Genomic DNA, 21,526 nt, shown 5'->3' with positions numbered 1-21,526 from the left:
AGACACTTTTCCATAATGTAAGATTTGTTGCTAAAGCAGATTTATTTAATTTGTTTTTTATTTGTTTTTGCTACCAATTATTTGAACACAAATGATGTCCGAAAATGACATTAATATGTATTCCATAGTACATAATATATTATTCTAATGATAATGTAATAGCTACATTTAGGCTAACTTCAATAGCAATTAACTAGCCAGAGTCTGGCGGAAGCAAATTTGATTTATTAAGCGTTGTAGTTTGGTCATTTAATTGCTGAAGATTGTGTGCGGAGCTTACCTGAAATTGATTTTAAGTTTTAATTAAAGCATTCCCGAGGGAATTAAATAGAAATCTATTGACTTACTGGGCTAATTGGTGTTATAACAATTGCGGTGCGCGTTGCGCACTGCAGAAGGGCCGTGTCCTCAGTGGACTCATCACAGTCGCCATCGGCATCCGCGTCCACATCCACTTCCACCCCAATATCACTGTCGATCTCCCAGGAGGGGAAATGGTCCATTTCGCCCTCGCAGTTCAGATCCTCCTCCTCGAAGTCCTCGTACTCATCGATTAGTATAACTAAACGGGAGATTTTGTATGTTTAATTATGATCTAGTTAAATTATAAGTTTTCGTAACGCAGATAAAGTTTAAAACTACATATATAAACAAATTAGATATTTAGAGGTTTTAATATATATATTCCATTTAAGATTAATCTTATAATTTAAATCAAAAGCATGCCAATTTTTTCTGTTTACGGATAGCCAAATTAGTTGTTAAATAAAACCAATTCATAAAAGTCGGCAAATTATAGCATTTTAAGTTTTTATTCATGTTTTCTTTTGTTCGGCAAGCAATGGTTCTAGTAATCTAAATTAAATAATAATAATGATCCAGTGAACCCAAAATAATTTAGATTTGTGGTGGTAGGGATGCAGTAAAAATCAAGAGTAAATTTGATTTTAATTACTTGAACTATCTGGCGGCGTTGGCTTTGCACTGCTGTCCAGGGATTCAGCTCCCTCATCGGGTATATTGATCCGCTGCTCCTGCTTGCTATACGGTTCCGATGTGGACCTATGTAGGCTGCAGAATATAAGGCATAAAACCTCGTTAAATATATAATTGATATAAATGTTAAAGAGGAGCACTCACCTTAACGTAACACGTTTTTTGGTTCTATTCTCTAATTCAGTCATAAAAACATCATTGTGCTGCTGCTTCTCAGACCCCAGCTGATATGAGTTAAGCACGGAAGACTGTAGTTAATTTAAAAATATAGATTTTAGTTTGTAATTAATTAATTTTTATGTATTAAATACCTTTGTATTGGTCGCTGTATGCTGCATGTGCGGCGGCATTGGGGTTTGTGTGGCGATCGCATCGGTTGTTGTGGTGGCCGTTTGCGTGGCCGTCAGGGATCGCAGCTCGGAGCCATCGGTCACCGAGGGATTCACCAGCGGTGTGGTGGTCACCTGCTCCGGATGGACACTGAGTGCCGCCGTCCGTTTCCACACATCGATCATCGCCAGATTGTGGGCGTGGTGCAGGGGCTTGTGGCTAGGACTAATGGAATGTATTTTGGGCTTGGCTGGCAGCGGAAGAGCCAGGAATCTATCACGATCCTCCATGTACGCCTTGATCAGCACGTCCAGCTTCTCTTCGATATCAGCGACCTATTCAAGTTGGTAGAAAATAAATGATATCAAGGGTTTTATATACATACTAGTTGACCCGACAGACTTCGTCCTGTCAAAAAGATTTGTAATGTGGCAGTTTTTGTGCCTACGTATTTAAAAAAAATCTCCTAAACAGAACCGTCACCCTGTAATAGGGCGTTGTGAATAAAAAATAATTTAATAAAACATATATAAGGATTTAAAAGTATGTAATCGCTTTATTGTTAATCATGTGAATCATAATTTTTATTATTATCATTGTAGTGCTTTGTGGTATACGATGTTTTTTGTTTGATTACCTGGCGCATAGATAAACAAATCTGATGGTTTTCCAACACGGGAACAGGCAACATACAATTGACCATGTGAGAAACATGGGTTCTCTAGATGTATCATGTTTTTGATAACTACCTCATGCAATCCAGGATCTACTTGTACATTAGGGATTTCAGCTGATATCACTGCATCAACTTCATTTGGCCTTATCTTTTCAACCAACCAAATCAAAATGTGTGCATGTGGCAATCCTCGTTTCTGCCACTCCACAGAATACATCCAGCAGCGTGTCTCACCAAACACATTATGTTTTACGATGAAATCCATTAAAGATTTTAACTTTTGTCCAAAGACTCTGGCTGTAATATCATGACGATCAATGGGTGATTGCCCAGAGAATAACTCCTGCTTGATTTCTATCCATTGCGGATTGCATGTAAATGTGATGAACAAATCTGCTGTACCATAATGACGAACATACGACATGGCATCTTGAGCATATTCGTGCATATGCCGTGGGCTTCCGATGTATGTTGATGGAAGAATAGTCATCCGACCGACATTCTGTGCATTTCCATCAGTATTAATCGCATCTCGAAGGTGAATATACTCTTCAGATCGAAGTTTGGTTTGATTCAACCTGATGAATGTTGAAAGTTGGCATAAAATTTTCCCGAACTACATTTGTTGCCCCAAATGAAGACATTTGAAAACAATTGTTATATTGTTGGATATGTGTCAAAAAGTGTATAGATTCTGTTCCTATTCCTGAAACCAATGAGTACAATGGTTCTGGTGGTGGATCCAATGGTATCAATTTCACTTTACCATTTGCGCAACACAATCCTTTGGCTTCGTTTTTGTATTTTAATGCCTTACAGTTTGAGCAAACGTAGTTCATAGAACCAATAACAACACATTGGTAGTTACTGTAGTCAATTGACACATCGTAACTGAAAGCAGCTCGATTCAAACTTGCGCGATTATTAGTTGAATGTCGCGCTCGCGCTTCACGCGTTTGTGATATCCGAATTCTTTCACGTTCATTTACGTATTCACGTTCTTGTGCAGTACGATTAGATCGGTAATTAGACTGGTTTGTAGCATTTCTGGTTCTTCTACCTAAATTGCTTCGTCTTATAGCAGGCATTATTTTTTCACTACTCACAAACAAAACACTTTTTTTTTATAAAAACTTTGATAAAGCAAACCTTTTTACTTAAAACCAAATGCCTACTGCCTACCCCATAAGAACGATTGCGTAATTACATACAACATTGTGTACATCTGTTAAGCCGCTAGCGACTTTTCCAGAAGGTTTTCCCATAATTTTCTTATGCTACAACCTTCTTCTTGTTCTAAGCTATCTCCCTACCAATTTTCAGCCAAATCGGTCAAGCCGTTTTCATGTGATGCGCTTACCAACACATTTTGCGATTCATTTTTATACCCTTGCAGAGCAAAAGGGTATTATAATTTCAGTCAGAAGTTTGCAACGCAGTGAAGGAGACACCTCAGACCCCATAAAGTATATATATTCTTGATCAGCATCACGAGCAGAATCGAAATCCGTCTGTACGTCTGTCCGTCTGTCCGTCTGTCCGTCTGTCCGTCTGTCCGTCTGTCCGTCTGTCCGTCTGTCCGTCTGTCCGTTTCCGCGCAAACTAGTCTCTCAGTTTTAAAGCTATCGTGCTGAAACTTTCCCAAAAGTTGTGTAGTGTTTGCACGCAGTATATAAGTCGGAACGGGCCGGATCGGCCGACTATATCGGATAGCTCCAATACAAGAGAATGAAATAAAAAATTCTCACTTTGTTGTTTTTGATCAGATCGACTTGAATTCTTCAAGATGGCGTTTTCTAACTGTTATTGAATTTCGGATTAAATTTGAACAAAATCGGATAACTCTATCATATAGCTGCCATAGGAGAGATCGAAAAATATATATAGAATTAATGGAAATAAATTGATAGCATCGTTGTTTTCTATCCCACGAGCTTGATTTTTTGAACATCAAGTTTTTTAACAACCCTTATATTGAGAAAAAAGTTTCATAAAAATCGGACGACTATATCTTATAGCTGCCATAGGAAAGATCGAAAAAACTATATAGATTTGTTTATAAATAAAATGATAACATCGTTGTTTTTCATCAGACAAGTATGATTTTTGGAGTATAGAGTTTTCTTACGACTCTTGAATTACGAATTAAATTTGATCAAAATCGGACAACTATATATATATGATCTATAGTCGAAAATATGGAAAATGAATAGAAAAATCGTCTTAGCTTCGATGTTGTTTAACCTTTATGCAGTTTGTTCGACATATTTGATGACTGCAAGGGTATATAAGCTTCGGCTTGCCGAAGCTAGCTTCCTTTCTTGTTATATATAAGATAGGTATTTTAGAACTAAGCCTTACCTGCCGCTCAACTTTAACCACACGGGAGGCTAAGCTTATTTTGGATGCATACACATCCTTTGCCTTGGAGCCTTGTTTGCCCAGGATTTGATCCAAGCTGTGGTTATGAGAGTATTAAATTTAAATTACTTAGGTTGTTATTATTATTCTTACCGCAAATGTAGCATTTTAACGCGACCCAGCAAGTCCACGTGCCCTGAAATACAGAAATGTTTAAATAGATATTGCTTACTAAACAAGAGATAAAAATTGTATATTTTAAATAAGAAAAGGGTAATAATTTCAAAAAAATTAAAAACCTTTTAGTAAATTAAAGCCTTCTTTGAGGTAAATTGTTTTTAAATGTTTAAAAATATGTCAAGTTGCGTTTCATGGAGTTCATAAGTAAAACTCCTTGTGTAGATGAAGTTTTTAAAAATTCCTGACTATTTTTCCATATTTATATCTTTGTAATAAATCATCAAATCTTTTTTTTTTTTATTTTTGGGTGTAGCTTTTAACTTTTACTCACCGGCGGCATATTGCTCCATGACATCCTTGACGTCGTAGGGTTTCAAAGCCTCCTTGAACTTCCGTCGCGCCACAAAGTACTTGAGCTGTTCGAGAAATAAAAGTTTTTCTTTCAGATTTAATCTATATCTGTTAAAGTCGGATTATTACCTTGCGTATAAACCTGATGGCGGTCTTGTGCCGGTTGGTTAGCTGCGTGCAGCGCGGCTCGTCCTCCTCATCTGCGGGCAATTTGTGAATCAGAGAGATTGACTTGTGCGTTAGGTTTTGGTTGCTAGCTTCGCTTGTTGGTTATTGGTTTGTTTTTTTTTTTGATTTTTTTTGGATATGGTTAATCAAGTCAACGTCAACGCAAATATACAACAACACATACAAAAATACCGTTACACACACATATGGAACAATTAGTAAATACATATGGATTATCATCAATACAATATATAGAGATAGAGAGCTTAGTTAGTTAGTTAGTTAGTTAGGTAGTAAGTAAGTAAGTAAATGCGGGCCAAAGGCTCCTCCAGAGCCCAGAGATACTGAAGCAAGCGTTGTGGTGTGAGGTGGTGTCGCTGTGTGATGGAGGGGTGTGGATTTTGTGGATTTCAGGTGGGTCAATTCAGGTGGTAAGTACCCAATACCTACGACAACTACAACTAAAAGAAGAATGGGGCCAAAGGGGGATACTCTATTCGGAGGTGGACAGCATGCAACCCTAGCGCAGGCGGAGGAGATACTTTTTATTTGGAGATACGTCTCGTCTGGTTAGCACGCACTTGCCACATCGCCGCCGGGATTTGTGGTGCTGAATCCGGTTTCCAGAAAATGCGTGGCAGCCGCAAAAAAGCGACCCGTGCGTCCACTTCCCGGACTGGGATTCGGAGTGGAACTGGGACTACCGGGCTTCACAGGCAGCGGCAAGGTGTTACTCCTTTGGCAAGCATCCTTGTGGATCTCATCCTCATCCCGGCCAGCTTCCAAATCCCGATCGTTAGAGGCAGCCACCCGTGAACTTCGCAGCGAAAGTGTCGAGCCCAAGAAGTTGCCGTGCAGAAAACCGTAGAGCACCACCGGAATGGTTAGGTTTCTCCTGGAACCACCCATCTTGGCCTGCTCCTCAGCCTGATCTCCATCCGGATACCGATTCTGAACTGTATCCTGATCCCTATCAGGAAACTGGGCCAACGAACCGGCACTCGAGCTGAGCTTGCAGTTGGCCAGCTCCGCGGGCTGGCTGGCTAAGTTAGGTTAAGACAGCTGGATTATAGGACCCATTGGGAGGAGAGGGGAGTAGTCGTGTTAGGCAACCAACCAACCAACAAACAACATCAATTCAAAGTTCAATCAATCTTATCTCTGGGATGCATTGGATTCACAACATTGACACAACCACAACACTCAAATACAATATAATGTGATATAATAATCTTTTTTTTTTTTTGGTGGTTTTTTTTTTTTTTAATATTCGTATTGTAGGACCTGGGGGAGAGGACCTTGTAGACTTACCGTCTGAATTTTTAATATTTTTTAAGCAAGTGGTTTCAGCAACTGAATCTTCGCTGAAACTTGGATTCATGGATTTGCCGTTTTGTACTACCTCTGCAAAATTTCAAATCAAACGTTAAACTCGACAATCAAAACTTCACTCATTGCGAATCGGAGCAGCGTTTAGGTAACTGTAACTGGAATCGGATGGTTGCCAATATATATATATATCTGCGATTCGAGAGACACGGTACGGTACACTCTATATATGGGTCGTACAATATTGGAACATTCAACACGGTTGCGAGAACAAATCAAAAAAGAAATGCGCCACAAGTGAGAAATCAAAACATCCAACTTCTATGAACAATAAATATAAAAAATATAATTTTTCACTAGTTAAATATTTTTGTAAAAATTTTTAGGTCAAAGCGTTTGTTTGTTGGTAAATTTTAGAGTTTTTCGGATTCAATGAACATTTGTTATGGGGTTATGATTTGGTTGTCAAAGATATTTTTGATAATTATTTTATTGTAAGTTTTCAATTTTTTTAAAGGCTTTTAAATTTAGTTTCTTTTTGAAATTTGTTTGTGTAGGGAGAATTAAATACTTTTTAAGTACAAGTTCTTAAAAAGATTTAAGTTTGTGCGATTACCAATTATTTGATGCCAAAAATAGATTTAATGGAATAATAAAACCATTTTTAAAACTTTAGTAATAGTTTAGACGTCAAGTCATAAGACTGTCATATTTCAATTAATATTACATCAACGCTGACTAGAATGGTTTATTGTCTGATTAACGACTATTTTATTGACAATTAGTTTAAGTGAAATTTATTGCAGAACGTTGCATGCATAACAAAATAAAAGCGGAAAAAAGCTTTTTTTTTTTGAATGTTTTCAATTGTTTTTGTTTTATATATTTATATAGTTTTATGTTTTAGAAGTGTAGTTTTGTCTTGTTAGGAATATTTTATGAGCTGTGTAAATAGCAAAAGAATTTGTTTTTTTATTTGTTCAACAATAAAGTCGAAAGAACAACATTCCTGGGTCTAACAGTGCGTTTCGCTATTATAGGGCTCAGTTAAATATTTTGCTTGAAATTTTGCATAATGTGCAATTGAAAAAAGTTTGAATTAAAAATAGAAGCAGAACCCAATATTAAGATTGATTAATACTTAATAGTTATTAAGTTTGTTACAACATTAATTCTGATTTTATTGTAATCAAACTATTAAAAAAAAAATAGAGACTGCTTATGCAGAAAACAAATTAACCTGGGAAAAACTTTTGAGTAGAATATTTTTAAATGTAGATTAAATTTGAAAGGTTAATTTTGGAACCCGCCTTACAAACACGAAACGCACTTTGAAATCCTGACAAGCTTGGTGTGTGTGTGTGTTGGTGCATGTGGGCTGTGTGCAAACAGAAATTCGCAATGGAATGGAAATGGGAAACATAAACGGAAATCGGAAACAGAGCTGCCCGATGGCCCACCAACTTACCCAGGTTCTCCACGGACGCATTGATGTCCCGGATGGTGCGGGTGTACCGCGTGGAGGCCCTCGACGAACCCGGCGGCTTGGCCACACCGCCGCCATCGCCTCCGCCCGGAGTCTGAATCGTCTGGCTCTTGTGCCGCCGGATGGTGGGCAGCCGGGCCACGAAGGACGTGTTGTGCTTAAAGCTGGAGGACGCCCGTCTGCATCGAGGGTTTGGGGAAAAAGGAAATATCTCAGTCGACACTCAAATATTAGCACTTATCAAATAGTTGTATTTATATTTAATATATTGATATTGAAGAGATAGGTTATCTGGCAAGTAGTTAACAGAATACGACTGTGGTTCATAGTTAGGGTGTTGGTGTGTAGCTGTGTGTGTGTGTTTGTGTAATTGCATCTATATACATAGAGGGGTGAGGATAGCAACAATTATAATTGGCATTTTGGTGCTGAGGCAACAACATTTAGGATTAATTCCAACATTTACGAGTAATAAATGAAGTGCTGCACAGTCGATGGTTTTCCGACTTCTCGACCGAATCTCAAAATGAAAGCATCGCTTATTATAGTTCTCTAGGTGATACTGAGTATCTCAGAGATACATTGTTTTTATCTACTAAATGGTTCTGAGTGCTATGACTCACCTTTAAACAGCCTTGTCTATTGTTCTTATCTTTGTAAGTTTTGAAGCTGAAGCGTAGAAAAAAATTTTCCTCGCCTCAGAAGTGATTTACAATTTAAATTATCTTAATTAGATTCCGAACAGTGAACCATATTTAAGTTTTTATTTAAAGTATTTAAATAATATATTAAAGGGCATCTTAAAAGTAGAGGTTTGAAATCGTTACAATTTTTCTGGCATTTCTAAATAATCTTCTTTCAAACTTTCATCATTTTCTATATTTTTATTTAATTTTTTTTTAAGAAACGGTATTGGCCTGTGACCTTATACCAATATTTTTTTAGGACGATGCTTTGATCTTTGAAATGCGGGACCTTGGAAAACCAGGCGTCGAGGTGCTGGGGTCAAAAATCGTAGGAGTTCATTAAAGGAGTGAGTGGGTTGTGTTTTCATTTGGCATGGACTTAAGGGGATAAAAGGAGCGAAAGAGAGAGAGAGATAGAATCGAATAAAAAGCTTTTCACTCATTTGGCTTCATTGAACTCACGTGTTAATTATAGATTATACACACATTTATATGCATTTTTATGGAGTTTGTTTTATTTGTTTGTTTGGGCGCGGGGCAGCAGAACACACAAAATGAGAATCAATTCGTATCATATTGATTAATCGTACTTCGGTCATTGGGGAAAGATTAAAAAATTTAGCAAAGAATTCTTTCGAATGCAGCGGAAGACAGAGATGAAAAGACGAGGCGACAGAGCGAGAGCGACAGATAAAGAGAGAGAGAGAGAGGTATAGAGACTGGTGCTGATGGTAAAAAGCTGCGAATTAACTTGATTCAATTTTTGATTTTAGATGTGGGAGCCATGTCTACGAATGTGGGTGCTTTTCGGGGGCTAAAGAACACCGCCCGTACAGAATGATTTAGCAGATTGCTTTGAGTCTTGCTTGGCTTGATTTTTGATTGATTTGCTTTGCTTTTTTTATGGTTATCAAGTTTTACCTATATTCAGTTATGTTTTTTAATAATCGCTCCCAGTTTTCAGAACTGAAAATGTTTACAAAAATTATATTATCTATGGGATTAAGAAAAATTATATAGAACATAAGTGGTTAATCGGGTGGAGAGAAGAAAGACGGATAGAAAGACAGTCGGGTGGGTATATAGTAGTTGATCGGGCTACACTCTAGACATATGCTCTATATTTTCTCTAGTTCTACCTATGCTGAGTGTTTTGGTTTTGATCAGTGTTCTTGTTCTGTACATGTTAAAAAAATGTTTAAAAATTTCCAATTGATTGTCTTGAGCTGAACGTAGTTTACCAAATTCAGCGCCTTTCTATGCGCTTCTCAAAATTTCTAGCTGGCCAGCTCATAACACACTCTCAAGTTTTTTTTTTGGTTATTACACCAATGCAAATAGTGTTTTTTGTGTGTGTGCGAGTGTTTGTGACTGAGTGTGAGTATTCTTTTTTTCATTTCTGTACAAAAGTCGTTGATCTTCTCCTCTGTAAAGTTAAACCCCAAAAAAAGAGTTCAGTTTCATACAGATGACCCGCCCAAAAGTGGATTTGGTAAAAGAGGAGGTAATACTTACGAAGCCGGAGGACTGGGCAATGCAACCCTGTGGATGTTCCACGTGGCCACCGACACGGAATGCTCGTCGGCCGCATAGCATCGCCACACAGCCTGGATGAGAGTGGCCGCCGGTTGGCGACGACGGATCATGTGCTTCTGCCGCTGCTGCTGTTGCACCTTCAGCGCGAAGCCACTGCCCAGGATACCCTAAAATATTAGAGGGTATGTTGCATGGAGTGGTTTAGTAATTACTCTTGTAATTGACCTATCAAAAATAATTAATTTTCTTGGCTTATCAACTATAACTGCGCCTCTTAGAATTTATTCTCTATTATCAATAAATGATAACAAATTGAAGTCATGGATGACACTTAATAACACTTCAGTGTAATTAAAAATTCTATGGGCTCACTATAATTGAGCATGTAATGATTGTGGAAATAGTTTGATTATCATTTAAAAATCTAGTTTCTTTAATATTTAATTTTATTATCTTAAGCTCAATACTATGAAAAAAATACTTCTTGATTAGTCATTATTAATGAATTTTAATAAAAAAAACGAATGAAATTACTTGATTTGGTATGCAGTTTTTTAAAGATAATTATGATTTAAAAATGTTATCTTTAAAAATGAAATAATTTTTTATTTCCCCTAATATTAATGACTTACCGCAGGCAGTGCGAAGAAGGAGATTCCCAGAAGAGCACAGCAAGAGGCAATTAACTTGCCCTGCCAAGTGATCGGCACCATATCTCCGTAGCCCACCGTACAGAGCGTTATCTAATATCGGAAATACAAGGCTAATACCATGGGAAATTTACTAGACACCTTGCCACTTACCACACCCCACCAAAGTGCCTGGGCGAAGTTGCTGAACTTATCGTTGACGTCCTTCTCCCACATGTAGACCAGGAATGATGCAAAGATTAGACCTAAGAACCCTATGTACATGGTTGTGATCAGCTCCTGTGTGAAGTAATACAAAGGAAATGTAATAATGGAACTTTATAATACAGATCTGTATTACACATGATACACAATTTGTTTATGTGCGATTACACAATCCTTTGTTTCAAAATAAGAGCGCATTTGTCATTTCGTTTAAATATACATCAAAAAATTAAAAGTCTGATTAGCAGTTGGTATTTATAAATGTAGATTTTTGCAAAATGCTTGAATATCTAAAAATTCTGTTTTATATTTATATTTTTAAAATTTTCATATAAAAATTTAGTTATATGCTTTGGATACAATTATACATAATTCATTTTTTTGGATTCGAAATGTATTTGACTTTATTATAGTTTTTGTTTTTGAGTGTACAAAAATATAAAAATTATTATAAATTTTTTTGAGTGTACTAAATGAGTTGTTTCTCAACTGCAATTAAAACTCATTAGACCCATACAAATTAATAATGTTTTATAAATGTGCATAAACGCAACTTGATAAACAAATGAGAAAAAAAATTGCGCTTCATTTTTTGAGAACAAGTTTTTTCAAAAACTGGTAAGGATTAAGTCGCACTCGAACAATTGATTGTTAACTCACCTGTCTATGTGCGTAAACAACAGAGCCAAGCAACTTCCAGGTGCCGCCCCTTCGATCCATTCGCACCATCCGAAGAATCTGAAAGAAGCGGAGGCCACGCAGGGCACTCGTGGCGAACACCTGGCCCGAAGTGCCCATTCCTAATACTACAATTGAGGCTAAAATGGTGACAATATCTGGAACACAGGAAAAGCACTTAGCTACTATTCCTTCATAGTTTGTATAGTTAATTCACCTATAATACAGAATGGTCTCTTCACGAACTTCAGTCGACCCAGGCAGCCCTGGTATCGCGATCGGCAGCCCGAGGACCATAATCGGGCTCCGAACTCCATCGTGAACCAGATGACCACCAGGATCTCCATGCGGAACAGGATGTAGACGGCGTCGTCCTCGTACTCCTTGATGGTGGAAAACACACTGAGCGCCAAACAGGTGAACACCATCAGGAATCTTAAGGGATAAAGGAGTTAAGATAAAAAAGTATACAAATAAAGTTAAAAATTGTTATCCAAGTATCCTCTAACAAAAACAACAGAATTAATTGAACTGAAATAAAATTAAACATTTTTAAAAAGTATTTTATTTTATTATAGGTACCTACTTTAATATATTATTTACAAAACATTTATTGATTTTAAATTCTATTAAAAAACCGTTTTTATAATAGTGTCACAATAGTTAAAATTCCAAACTATTTATTATGAAACCAAAATGTTTTGTCTACTATACCCTTTTTAAAAAACCCTTTGCATTCTTTTAAGTTGGAAAATGGTTCATAATAAAACTTTTAAACATGAGACGGATCAAATTTTTTTTTATTTTACAAATATTCAGTTTAGTTAAAACAATGTGTAATACTTTTAATGGCTAAGCCACACATTAGAAACGAGAAGTAGGTATGTATATATTTTAAAAGTTTATTCAATTATTTCAGAATGACTAATTGTTTTTTAGTGTGTCATAAGTGTGTCCGAATGTCATAAATATATTATTTAAATTTTAAATATGTACTTACACCATCACATGGTAGAAGATGGCGTGCAGGCCGCGCGGCCGCTCCAGGAAGTTGTAGAGGCGACTCTGGAGGCGCCGGTAGCGAACATCGCGGCGGGTGCCGCGATTGTAGTTCAGCGGCTTCCCTAGGAGTGACATTCGCGGTTGCAGGATTCTTTCCGAGATCGGCCCTCCCGGTCTACATTTCCTGTAATTCACAACATTCCACTTAGTAATCACATTTTTTGGCATTTCATAGAATCACTTAGGCTCATAATAACTATTTTAAGGTGTACCCCTTGTAGCCTTTTATGTCGTAGAAGGCATAAATATCGTTATCGGGATCCATTCTGATCTCATTCCAACCCAACGAGTTCTCGGAAAATCTCGGCTAATATCTCTTGACACTTTGGACACGTCTGGCTCCGACGGCGATTGAACCGCAACTCGATCGTCGGCTGATCGTTGGCCGGTTAAAAAACCTTCCTTAACAACTAGACTTTCAAAACCCCATGTGTAAATTTTATTAATTATCTACATAAACAGTTTTTTTTTCTTTCGTTTCACACACCTTGCATTTTTACGACGGCCCAAGTCTGCGTAGACCTCTATTTGATTTTGTTTTAATATATATACCCTATATAACCCAAGTATATTGCACCTCGTCATCAGCAAAGTGCCATAAAATTTGGCGTATTTTAGCGACGTTTTCGTTTTGGTTCTCCTTCGCCGTTGTGGGCGGGTCAGGTTCGCTTTAGTCACGATCTCTCGACTTTGTCTTTGCCCGACGTGCTGCCAAGCGATCGTACGTCATTAACATCGGGCACTTGCCATACCCCACAAACAACCTAAATATGGGTGAGTTTTGGCAATTCGATTGGGGAGTGCTGGAAAATTACCAGACACTGATGTCTCCCATCTATTATGTTTATATAAACTTCCTGGAGGCTTCATATGCCAAAAGTTTTGGAAAAGTGGAAACACACAGTCTCTGAAGCAAATAAAAGTCTTGAATCAAAAAGGTGAAAACAAAATAAGATACATGCTTTAATCAGAACCATTTCTTGTACAAAAAATACTCTAAAGAATTAAATAAAAAAATATATATGGCTTAGAAAAATTGTTCAAAGTTTTCCCAATTTTTTTTTTACTAGTTTTTTTATAACTCAGAATGATTAAATTTTTTATTTGGACTGGAAAATATATGAATAAGCTTTAAAATCAATTATGGATAATAGATGCTTCTATTGGATTGCTTTCTCTGTCCAGAACAGGTAGTTTCCCCGTCAAATCAAGTACACATAATATATACAGCTATAATCACAACTATATGATTTATTAATTATAAAAAAATTAATTAATGCAAATATATAATAGATTTATATTTGTAAAAACAACTAATCGCTGAGAAAGCTAGTTTTCCGAATACACGATTTTTATTGCAACTATGCAACCAAAATATATTTATATTTTAAAAAATAAATTTTTGAGTTAAGATTTAATTTATTATTATTATAATTTAGATTTTTGCTTATTGGTATTCATTAGTTTTTTGTATTTTTCAAGAATATAAAAAAGTATTTTCCCAATGAATGATTTCTTTATCCTCCATTAGATTTATTTTGAGGCAGTAGACATATCCACGCTAACTGGTCAGATAACCATCGTAAATAGTTAGTGCTCCGCTAATTGTATGTGGGAAGCGGGAGAGCCAGTTCTCAGGTCTCTTTTCCTGGCAACTTTTCAAAGCTCCCCACGAGCGAGATAATTGCAGTGCTGAAGTCAGTTATCGACATCGCGATCGCGAAAGCTCCTCGTTCTTCACTATCCACGATCCGTGGAAATGTGCCTGTGTTGGGTCTTTTTTTGTTTTGATTCCACGCGATGAGTCATCTATGTATATCTTATCTTCCAGCGAATCCCCAAAACGAAAAGTGCTGCCCATCAACATAAAACCATGAGATAGTCGTTAAATTTTTAAAATTGTTTAATGCATTCTTGCTTGTTTTTTGTATCTGTTTTGTGTATTTGTAGTTTTGTATGTGTGGCTTAGGTTAGGCAGTAATTAAAATATACGATGTGGTGCGCAATAATGCTCGCTTGGCCGTTTTGTTTTTTTTCTGTTTTTTTTTTTTTTCAGAACGTATTTACACAGTGGATCGCCGGGGGAGGGGAGAACTGAAACAGCATTAACAGTAGAAGTATAGTACGTTAAATTTAAATGATTCGCGTACAAGATCACAAGTTGTAGCACCAGGCGGGGGAGGACGAAGCGCGTTTCGGGGTAATGTTAATCCTCTCCAGAATCCACAGAATCCCCGCCACAATCTCACTTCTTGGCATCGATGATGATCTCGTCACCCGACTGGATGTTATAGCTGTAAAGCTGTTTGTTCGGGAACCGCATCTCCTCGGGTCCGAACTCCTTGTAGTCCTGATCCAGATAGTACAGGCGCATCTTGTTGGGCGCCAGACCCACTAGTTTCTCCAGCTTCACCTTCAGATCGTTGACGGTCAGGTAGATGTCCACGAATCGACTCTCGCTCACATCGTTGTAGGTAAACAGAACCTTGACCCTTTTATCCGGTTTCAGGCTCACATTCACCAAAGGATCCAGTTTTCCGTGGACTCGAAGTAGCTCCTCATATCTCGCCGGTCTCTCCTCCTCCGGTTTATCCATGTAGTATCTCACAAAGGCCCGCTCGGAATCCACTCGCTCATCGTTGCTGATCTTCCCACCTCCGTTCAGCATCTCCACATTGGGCAGTCGGGCTATCAGGAGCTGCCTTCTCTCGTGCTCCGTGCACTCCAGACTTTCCCACAGCGGCCAGTGCTTCACCCTCAAATTGCGAAGTTGCCCGAATTTGGCCAGCTGATCGATGGCTGACCAGCTGTCCAGTTGCGCCGAACTGAGGTTCAGTAGCTTCAAGCTGGGGAAGTACCTATGGGTATCGCTGGTCTCCTCTGCCTGCAGCGACCTGATGGGACAGTCGGCCAGAACGAGGGCCTCCAGATTGGGGAAGAGCCGGCCCAGCCGACAGATTTCCTGCCAATGCTCGACGGGATTGCCGGTGAAGTGGAGGGTCTTGAGAGCGGGATGCGCTTTGGTAATCCGCCGCTCCGTTTCCTCCGGCGTTTCCGTTTCCTGCAGCCGCTGCACCGCTTCCTCGGCATCGATCAGCACCTGTCGGTAGTTATTGAGGCTAAGATGCAGTTCCTGGAGCACGGGAAGATTACGCAGCAGGGCATCCACGCAGGCCCAATCCAGGTAGGTGCCATTCAGCACCAGACTCTTCAAGTTGATCGTGGGAGCCGTGGGCAGCGATCCAATCGGACTGGCCAGCTGATTCTTGCTCAGGTTGAGGAACTCGATGCGCGGCATGTGCTCCAGTATGCTGAAGACCTCCGACCAGTCGCTCAACTTGTTCTGGGCCAAGTCCAGTTCCCTGACCCGCTGGCACTTCTCCCGGATGCTCTCGAAGTCACCAGCGGAGTCAATGTCGCAGTCATTGAGGACCAGCAATGCGGGAACACTGGTCAGCGGCGACAGACGGGGTATGAAGATGGAGAACTCCATGCGTCCGCCGCACTTGGTGACCGTAAAGTCATTGGGCAGATCGCTCCGCTTGTGCAGTTCCGGTTGGTGGGCATTCTCAAATTCGCATTCAGCGAAATACTTGCGCTCCAGCGCCTCCAATAGGGATGGCATTCTGAGGAATATATGTGAACAGGCTAGTTTTTCTTCGATCCCCCTGTATATTCTATTGGGGTCTAGTTATTTTTTGCCCCCTATTGATTTTCCACTTTTCCTCGCTCATAGACGTTGTTTTTCTCTTGGCCAGAATGGCTATGATGCAATTTTTCAGTTTTGCGCAGTTGCAGTCTTCATTGATTTTAAACAAATTATTGCGCACGTTTCGCGTTCGTTGTTTTTTGTTTCAGTTTCTGTTAATTATTGCGCACTAATTCAAGTCTTTTTTTTTTGTGTTTCGACGTGCTTCGATGTTAAAAAAAGATCGTAACAAAGAAACCAAAAGTGCGTTGGTCTTGGCTGGGGTTATTTTTTTGATTTTTTGTTTCGAATGTCTCCGCCAGCTTAGATGCGTTTTCCCTTTGTTGTCGTTTTGTGTTTGTTGCTGCTGCTTAACCTTTGTGGCAATGGCCAGCTTTTCCGCTTTTTTGCTTTTCTGCTTTTCCGCAACGCTCTCCGTCCACTCGCAATGCCACCAAACGCTCAACTAACCACCGAGAACCGCGCCAACTCCTCGACGGTCGGTGGTGCAGTGGCTATATGTACTGTGTGTGTTTGGCTACGTGTGTATGGGTGAGTCGTGTGCTCGTGTTCGGATTCGGATTCTGGCCTGTTTAGTGCTTTTTGTGTGTAGGTCGCTCGACATGCGCACAGGAGCGTTTCGGGCCTGAAAAAGTGGCGGCCCCAGCCAATTTGAGTCCGGGGTAGTACTTCTTAAAAACTCTGATGCGATAAGTTCTCGTCTGACATACGCTCGATATCCTATCAGACAAGAACTTATCGGTTAATTTTGACAATGCCTAGGAAATAGTACTAACGAAAACACCCTTGGGCGTATATCTCACGGCCCCCTATTGTGTTGTTTCGCAAATGAAGTCACTGAGTATAAGATGTATCCCGATATTTAATAATCTTTTATTATGTTCAGTTACACAAATAATCTTTAATATCTTTAGATCAATCACAAACTATATTTGATACTAAGTTTAAGTATCTGTGGGCCCAATTTCGGGTATTGCGCATTGCCGCCCCTCATGTAAACGATTTGACAGCGACCTTGCCGACAAAAATAAATACGCTGTTTCAATTACGAAATTTTGTTTTAACTAAGACGGCAGAACAAATTATTTGTTTGGCTAGCTCTCGCTTTTTTTTGGGGTTTGTGGCGCAGGCGAGAATAGAACAAATAGAACGTTGAGCAGGGGGAGGTGGAAAAGTATCAAAAATAAATAAAATACATTTACAATGACCTTGTCATGTGCACTTGACAGGGGCCCTAGAAAATGGATATAGAATTTTTGGCTAGTGTTAAATTGGGCGCAGGGGCCCCGTAAAAAGTGAGTGCGCCTCTGGCGAACCGTGAGGAAAACCAGTTATAAAGTCAATGGTCATGGCACAGTGTGTACTCATTACGAGTGACAGGTGGCCAATTGAGATGGCGAGTGAAAGGAACACTTGCAAATTGCATGGGGTAATGCAAATAAATAAATAAATTGATTTTAATTTAGAGCGACCTTGGAGCTCATAAAATGCCGTTACATTTGGGGGTGGCGGTTGCATGTCAAAGGGGTTCCACTTTACAGCTTGAAAGGTGCGCAATAGATTCCCGAGAGAGGAAAAGGAGAGAAGTGGAGCAAAGAGTGTGGAGGGCAAGCTGAGAGGGAGCTCAGGAGAGTAATAAGCGGGAGAGCTCCAATTTACTGCACATAAAGCTCTCACTCAGCTGGGCTTTGTTGTCCCCACGAAAACAAAGCAAAAACAAACAGTGGGGAGAGAGAGGAAAACATCACTCACATGTTTGTTTGCATTACGGTGCTTTGGCGGACAACAAAAAATTACGCAGCATTTGTGCTGGAGCTTTGAACAGCCACCAGCTGATTGTGTTTGGGCAGGAAAGCTGCCCCTATCCCCATCACCCCCACGAATTTAGGCCCCTAAAAGCTTTTGCACCATGTGCAACAGCAATCAACAAACAAAGAGCAAACAGATGGCAGCACTGTGTCCGCTCTTTTGTGCTTTTGCTTTGTCATTGGGGGGCGTTATGGCGAGAGTTGTTGTAACCCGTTACCATATCGAAGGTTTTGCTTTACAGTACAACCTCGATGAATGAAAAAACGAAGCATAATTATGGTTAATGGAAATACAAATTTTTAAATTCTTAATTATACTTTTTATTCAAATTTTTAAAACAAAAAATATGTTTTCAAAAAAAATGCTATTTGTATAATTAAATTGCCTGTATCACGTTGTTACCATATTGCCAATCTTTGAAATTATTTTTTGCTTTCAAAATATAAATATTATGAGAAATTTTTAGCCCATTTTACCATTTTACGTGACTTTTTATGAATTTTTTTATGAACAAACAATTTGGCTTAATCTCCTTTATAGAAATCATTGCATTTAAAGCAATTTACAGCAAATTCAAACAGATATTGCCTAAATCTTTCAACTTAAAAATTTAGTTAGAATGCGTAAGCTGCATAGAAAATTCCTACAATATCGTTTGAGATAGAAACTTGAGTTAACTGAAGTGGAAGCAATATTTATTTTCCAACTCGTTATACGAACTCGATATCGTATTTAAATTAAATTTAGGCAATTTCGCGTTACAGAACTTGGAGTGCAACTGTTCTTGTGTTTTTTTTGGCACGCCAACGTTCCGCATGGCTGAAGTCAATTTGCAAATATTTCACTGCTCAGCCTGCCATAAATATGGTTGATAGATAAAATTGCTTGTACACACATGCAAGCTAATATTCCGGATTGACAGCCAGTTGCAAATTGGTCAATGTCTGAGGAGGGTTCATTTTGCGACCCATTCTTTGCCAAATTCCATTGTACGGAACAAGTTTCGAGAACATGAGAAATGGAGAAGTCAAAAGTGTTGACAGTCTGAAAAAATACCTGTATCATTCTTGCATTTTAAACTACCTTTGCTTATCTTAGACTGCAAATGTTTTTAGGTCAAAAGAACGGTTTGCAAAATGAATTTAAATGTTTTATTGAGTTTTTATTCCAATTATGCTTGTTAAAAATAAGATGCGTTTGATAAAACTTTTAAATGTTAGAAATACTTAGAACTTCTCTTTAAATATATTCCCAAATAAGAGGTTAAATTAAAACACGGCTTTTGTTGATTTTCCAAGAGGATAAAGGCCCCAAAAATACTTATTTGCCAGCAAAAACCATTAAAAGCTGTGATGGGAAGTGGACACTCGCTGACCATTCCTATACTATTCACTTTATGGGGCTCTTAACCCCAGAAGTCAATCACTTAAGTAGGCCTGAACCTGTTCTATATGGCCAAGATGCGGACTCGTGGGTGTTTGCATCTATTGAAGTCATCAATTATGTCGACGACCCACATCGCTCATTAGCTATATGCTATATGCGTTTTTTGTATATTTTAGCCAAGGAGCTACCTCTTCCCTCGCCATTTGCGTCTATATTTAACCAAAATCGTTGAGACTTTTGCGCTTAGACTTGTTGGCATTTTCGCTATGTGCGATAATAGTTCAAAAATATCCACTTCTTTGTTATGGTTCGTTGGGAAAAGAAGAGTGGCGAATAAGTCATTTGTCAATAGAATTTTCATTTCACTTGACTTTTCCCCCAGCGACAAGAATTCTGTGCGGTCCTTTGGGCCACAGGTCACTTTTGGCCATCAACATCGTATATCATATATCACATATTATGCATCATGTTGTATATCAGCAAAATTTATTATTTGCTGATCTATATGCGCATTGATTTGCCTTTATTGGGGCCTTTTTCATGAAGATGGATGCGTTTGGTGGTAATTAGGAATTTTGGCTGTTGCTTTGCACCGATATAAATATTGCTTTTATGGCCACAAAAACGCTGGCTTTTGTTTACACATGGGATCGGTATAACAAAGGCCTGGTATAATCCAGCCCATTGAATTTTCAAATCGATTGCGTCAATTAATGCAGAAACTAGACGAGTTGGTTGGCTTGGTTGTTGTTGGTCGGTCGTAAAGTTTCTAAAAATTGTACTGCTGCCTGCGACGTTTAACGTTGAATTTAAAGCGAATGGCACACACAACGTCGGGAAAATGGTAGCGTAAACATAATATGAAATGGCACAATTTCCCTTGGCAGCATCTTTATTTTTCATCTTCTTTGTCTCATTTAGAGTCTAGACGGTATTTTGAATTATTGCACGATACCCAGTGTCAACAGCATCCACATCCACTCTCGCTCTGGGTCGGAGTAAATGTGTCTGGTCTTGCGGCAAACCTTGCGTATGAGTAATTTCATTATGATTAGCCGCCTTGTGCTGCATTTCAAACGAGCTCTGCGGGTCCATTGAACGGCTTTGATATATGAACAGTTTGTGGCAAACACGAAAAGTTGTTTATCATTTTGGGTCTTTAAAATATCTCATAATTATAAGTACCAATAAATAATAAAAAATGCAAATATTTGTAATGGATATTTGTTGTAGATATAAGGACTTCATAAAATGTTTGAATTTAAATTTACTAAAGTAACAACTGACTTTTGTATCGAAAATAATTTCAGTTAACGAAAAATAAAGCTTAAAAATGTATTTTTTCTTCTTTTAGATTTCAGAAATTATAAAAAGGAATTTTGGCTGTATTTATTCTATTTAAATATCTGTAGCAATATTATGATATCCTCTGCTGTTTTTGTGGTAGATTGTCTACCACTAGTTGATATATATTTTTCAGAGGGCAAGACTTGGCTCGTAAATTCTGGCAGAGGAAACCGAATCAGATGGTACAAAAAACTCTCTGATAAAAGCAAACAAATTGTTTTATCGATGGAGTCTAGTGAATTGCATAATTAATATCGCCAGCGTTGACAAGTCAATATTCGCAACGATACTTTCGATAAGCAATTTTTAATTCCATTTTAACGTTGTGGCTGTTATGTTTTTGCTTTTAACGCTTCGACTAATTGGGCTTGGAGCCCAAGTGGCTTGTGGGGGGAAAAGGGGAGGGGAAAACGGGAAGGGGAAGGGGGAGGTGGGAGGTACCTGTCAACTAGCAGCGTTAATTTAATATGCGACATTTGCACTTTTTGGTCAGACACCATCGCTTTTCACTTGACTTTGGGTTCATCGGTTACGTTTTCGCTTCGGGGTGTCAATTTCTGGGAAAACTCTGGGGCAACGGGG

General features: G+C 38.6%; 2 protein-coding genes across 17 annotated transcripts in view; both read right to left on the bottom strand.

Moving 5' to 3' along the window:
• Nucleotides 1-18: 18 nt before the first annotated feature.
• Nucleotides 19-21,526, bottom strand: part of LOC108096677 (potassium voltage-gated channel subfamily KQT member 4) — a 46,455-nt gene continuing 24,947 nt past the window's right edge. For 3 of the 16 annotated variants that reach the window (XM_017198466.1, XM_017198460.1, XM_017198467.1), the window contains exons 2-19: nt 12,632-12,817; nt 11,849-12,066; nt 11,614-11,789; nt 10,903-11,028; nt 10,732-10,842; nt 10,079-10,266; nt 9,485-9,529; nt 7,860-8,056; nt 5,644-6,105; nt 5,024-5,094; nt 4,875-4,959; nt 4,517-4,559; nt 4,364-4,460; nt 1,308-1,661; nt 1,141-1,244; nt 956-1,071; nt 348-562; nt 19-280 (exon numbers count right to left, since the gene is read on the bottom strand). In XM_017198466.1, the coding sequence (XP_017053955.1) occupies nt 194-280; nt 348-562; nt 956-1,071; nt 1,141-1,244; nt 1,308-1,661; nt 4,364-4,460; nt 4,517-4,559; nt 4,875-4,959; nt 5,024-5,094; nt 5,644-6,105; nt 7,860-8,056; nt 9,485-9,529; nt 10,079-10,266; nt 10,732-10,842; nt 10,903-11,028; nt 11,614-11,789; nt 11,849-12,066; nt 12,632-12,768 (2,832 nt within the window). In that variant the 5' untranslated portion in view covers nt 12,769-12,817 and the 3' untranslated portion in view covers nt 19-193. Of the gene's footprint in view, nt 281-347; nt 563-955; nt 1,072-1,140; nt 1,245-1,307; nt 1,662-4,363; nt 4,461-4,516; nt 4,560-4,874; nt 4,960-5,023; nt 5,152-5,643; nt 6,106-6,373; nt 6,467-7,859; nt 8,057-9,484; nt 9,530-10,078; nt 10,267-10,731; nt 10,843-10,902; nt 11,029-11,613; nt 11,790-11,848; nt 12,067-12,631; nt 12,818-12,905; nt 13,059-21,526 lie in introns of those variants that run through there. The other 13 variants (XM_017198464.1, XM_017198477.1, XM_017198468.1 and 10 more) reach the window with 13 other exon arrangements.
• LOC108096679 (tubulin-specific chaperone cofactor E-like protein) lies at nt 14,612-17,174 on the bottom strand. Its single transcript, XM_017198479.2, has one exon. It carries the CDS (start codon nt 16,316-16,318, stop codon nt 14,939-14,941), a length of 1,380 nt encoding a protein of 459 aa, XP_017053968.1. The 5' UTR covers nt 16,319-17,174; the 3' UTR covers nt 14,612-14,938.

The sequence above is a fragment of the Drosophila ficusphila genome, unplaced genomic scaffold (genome assembly GCF_018152265.1).
Source record: "Drosophila ficusphila isolate 14025-0441.05 unplaced genomic scaffold, ASM1815226v1 contig_414, whole genome shotgun sequence".
NCBI lineage: Eukaryota > Metazoa > Arthropoda > Insecta > Diptera > Drosophilidae > Drosophila > Drosophila ficusphila.
This window is presented reverse-complemented; position numbering and strand designations above follow the sequence as displayed.

Coding starts and splice junctions, on each gene's coding strand:
- LOC108096679 (XM_017198479.2), bottom strand. CDS start 16,318: ATGCCATCCCTATTGGAGGCGCTGGAGCGCAAGTATTTCGCTGAATGC.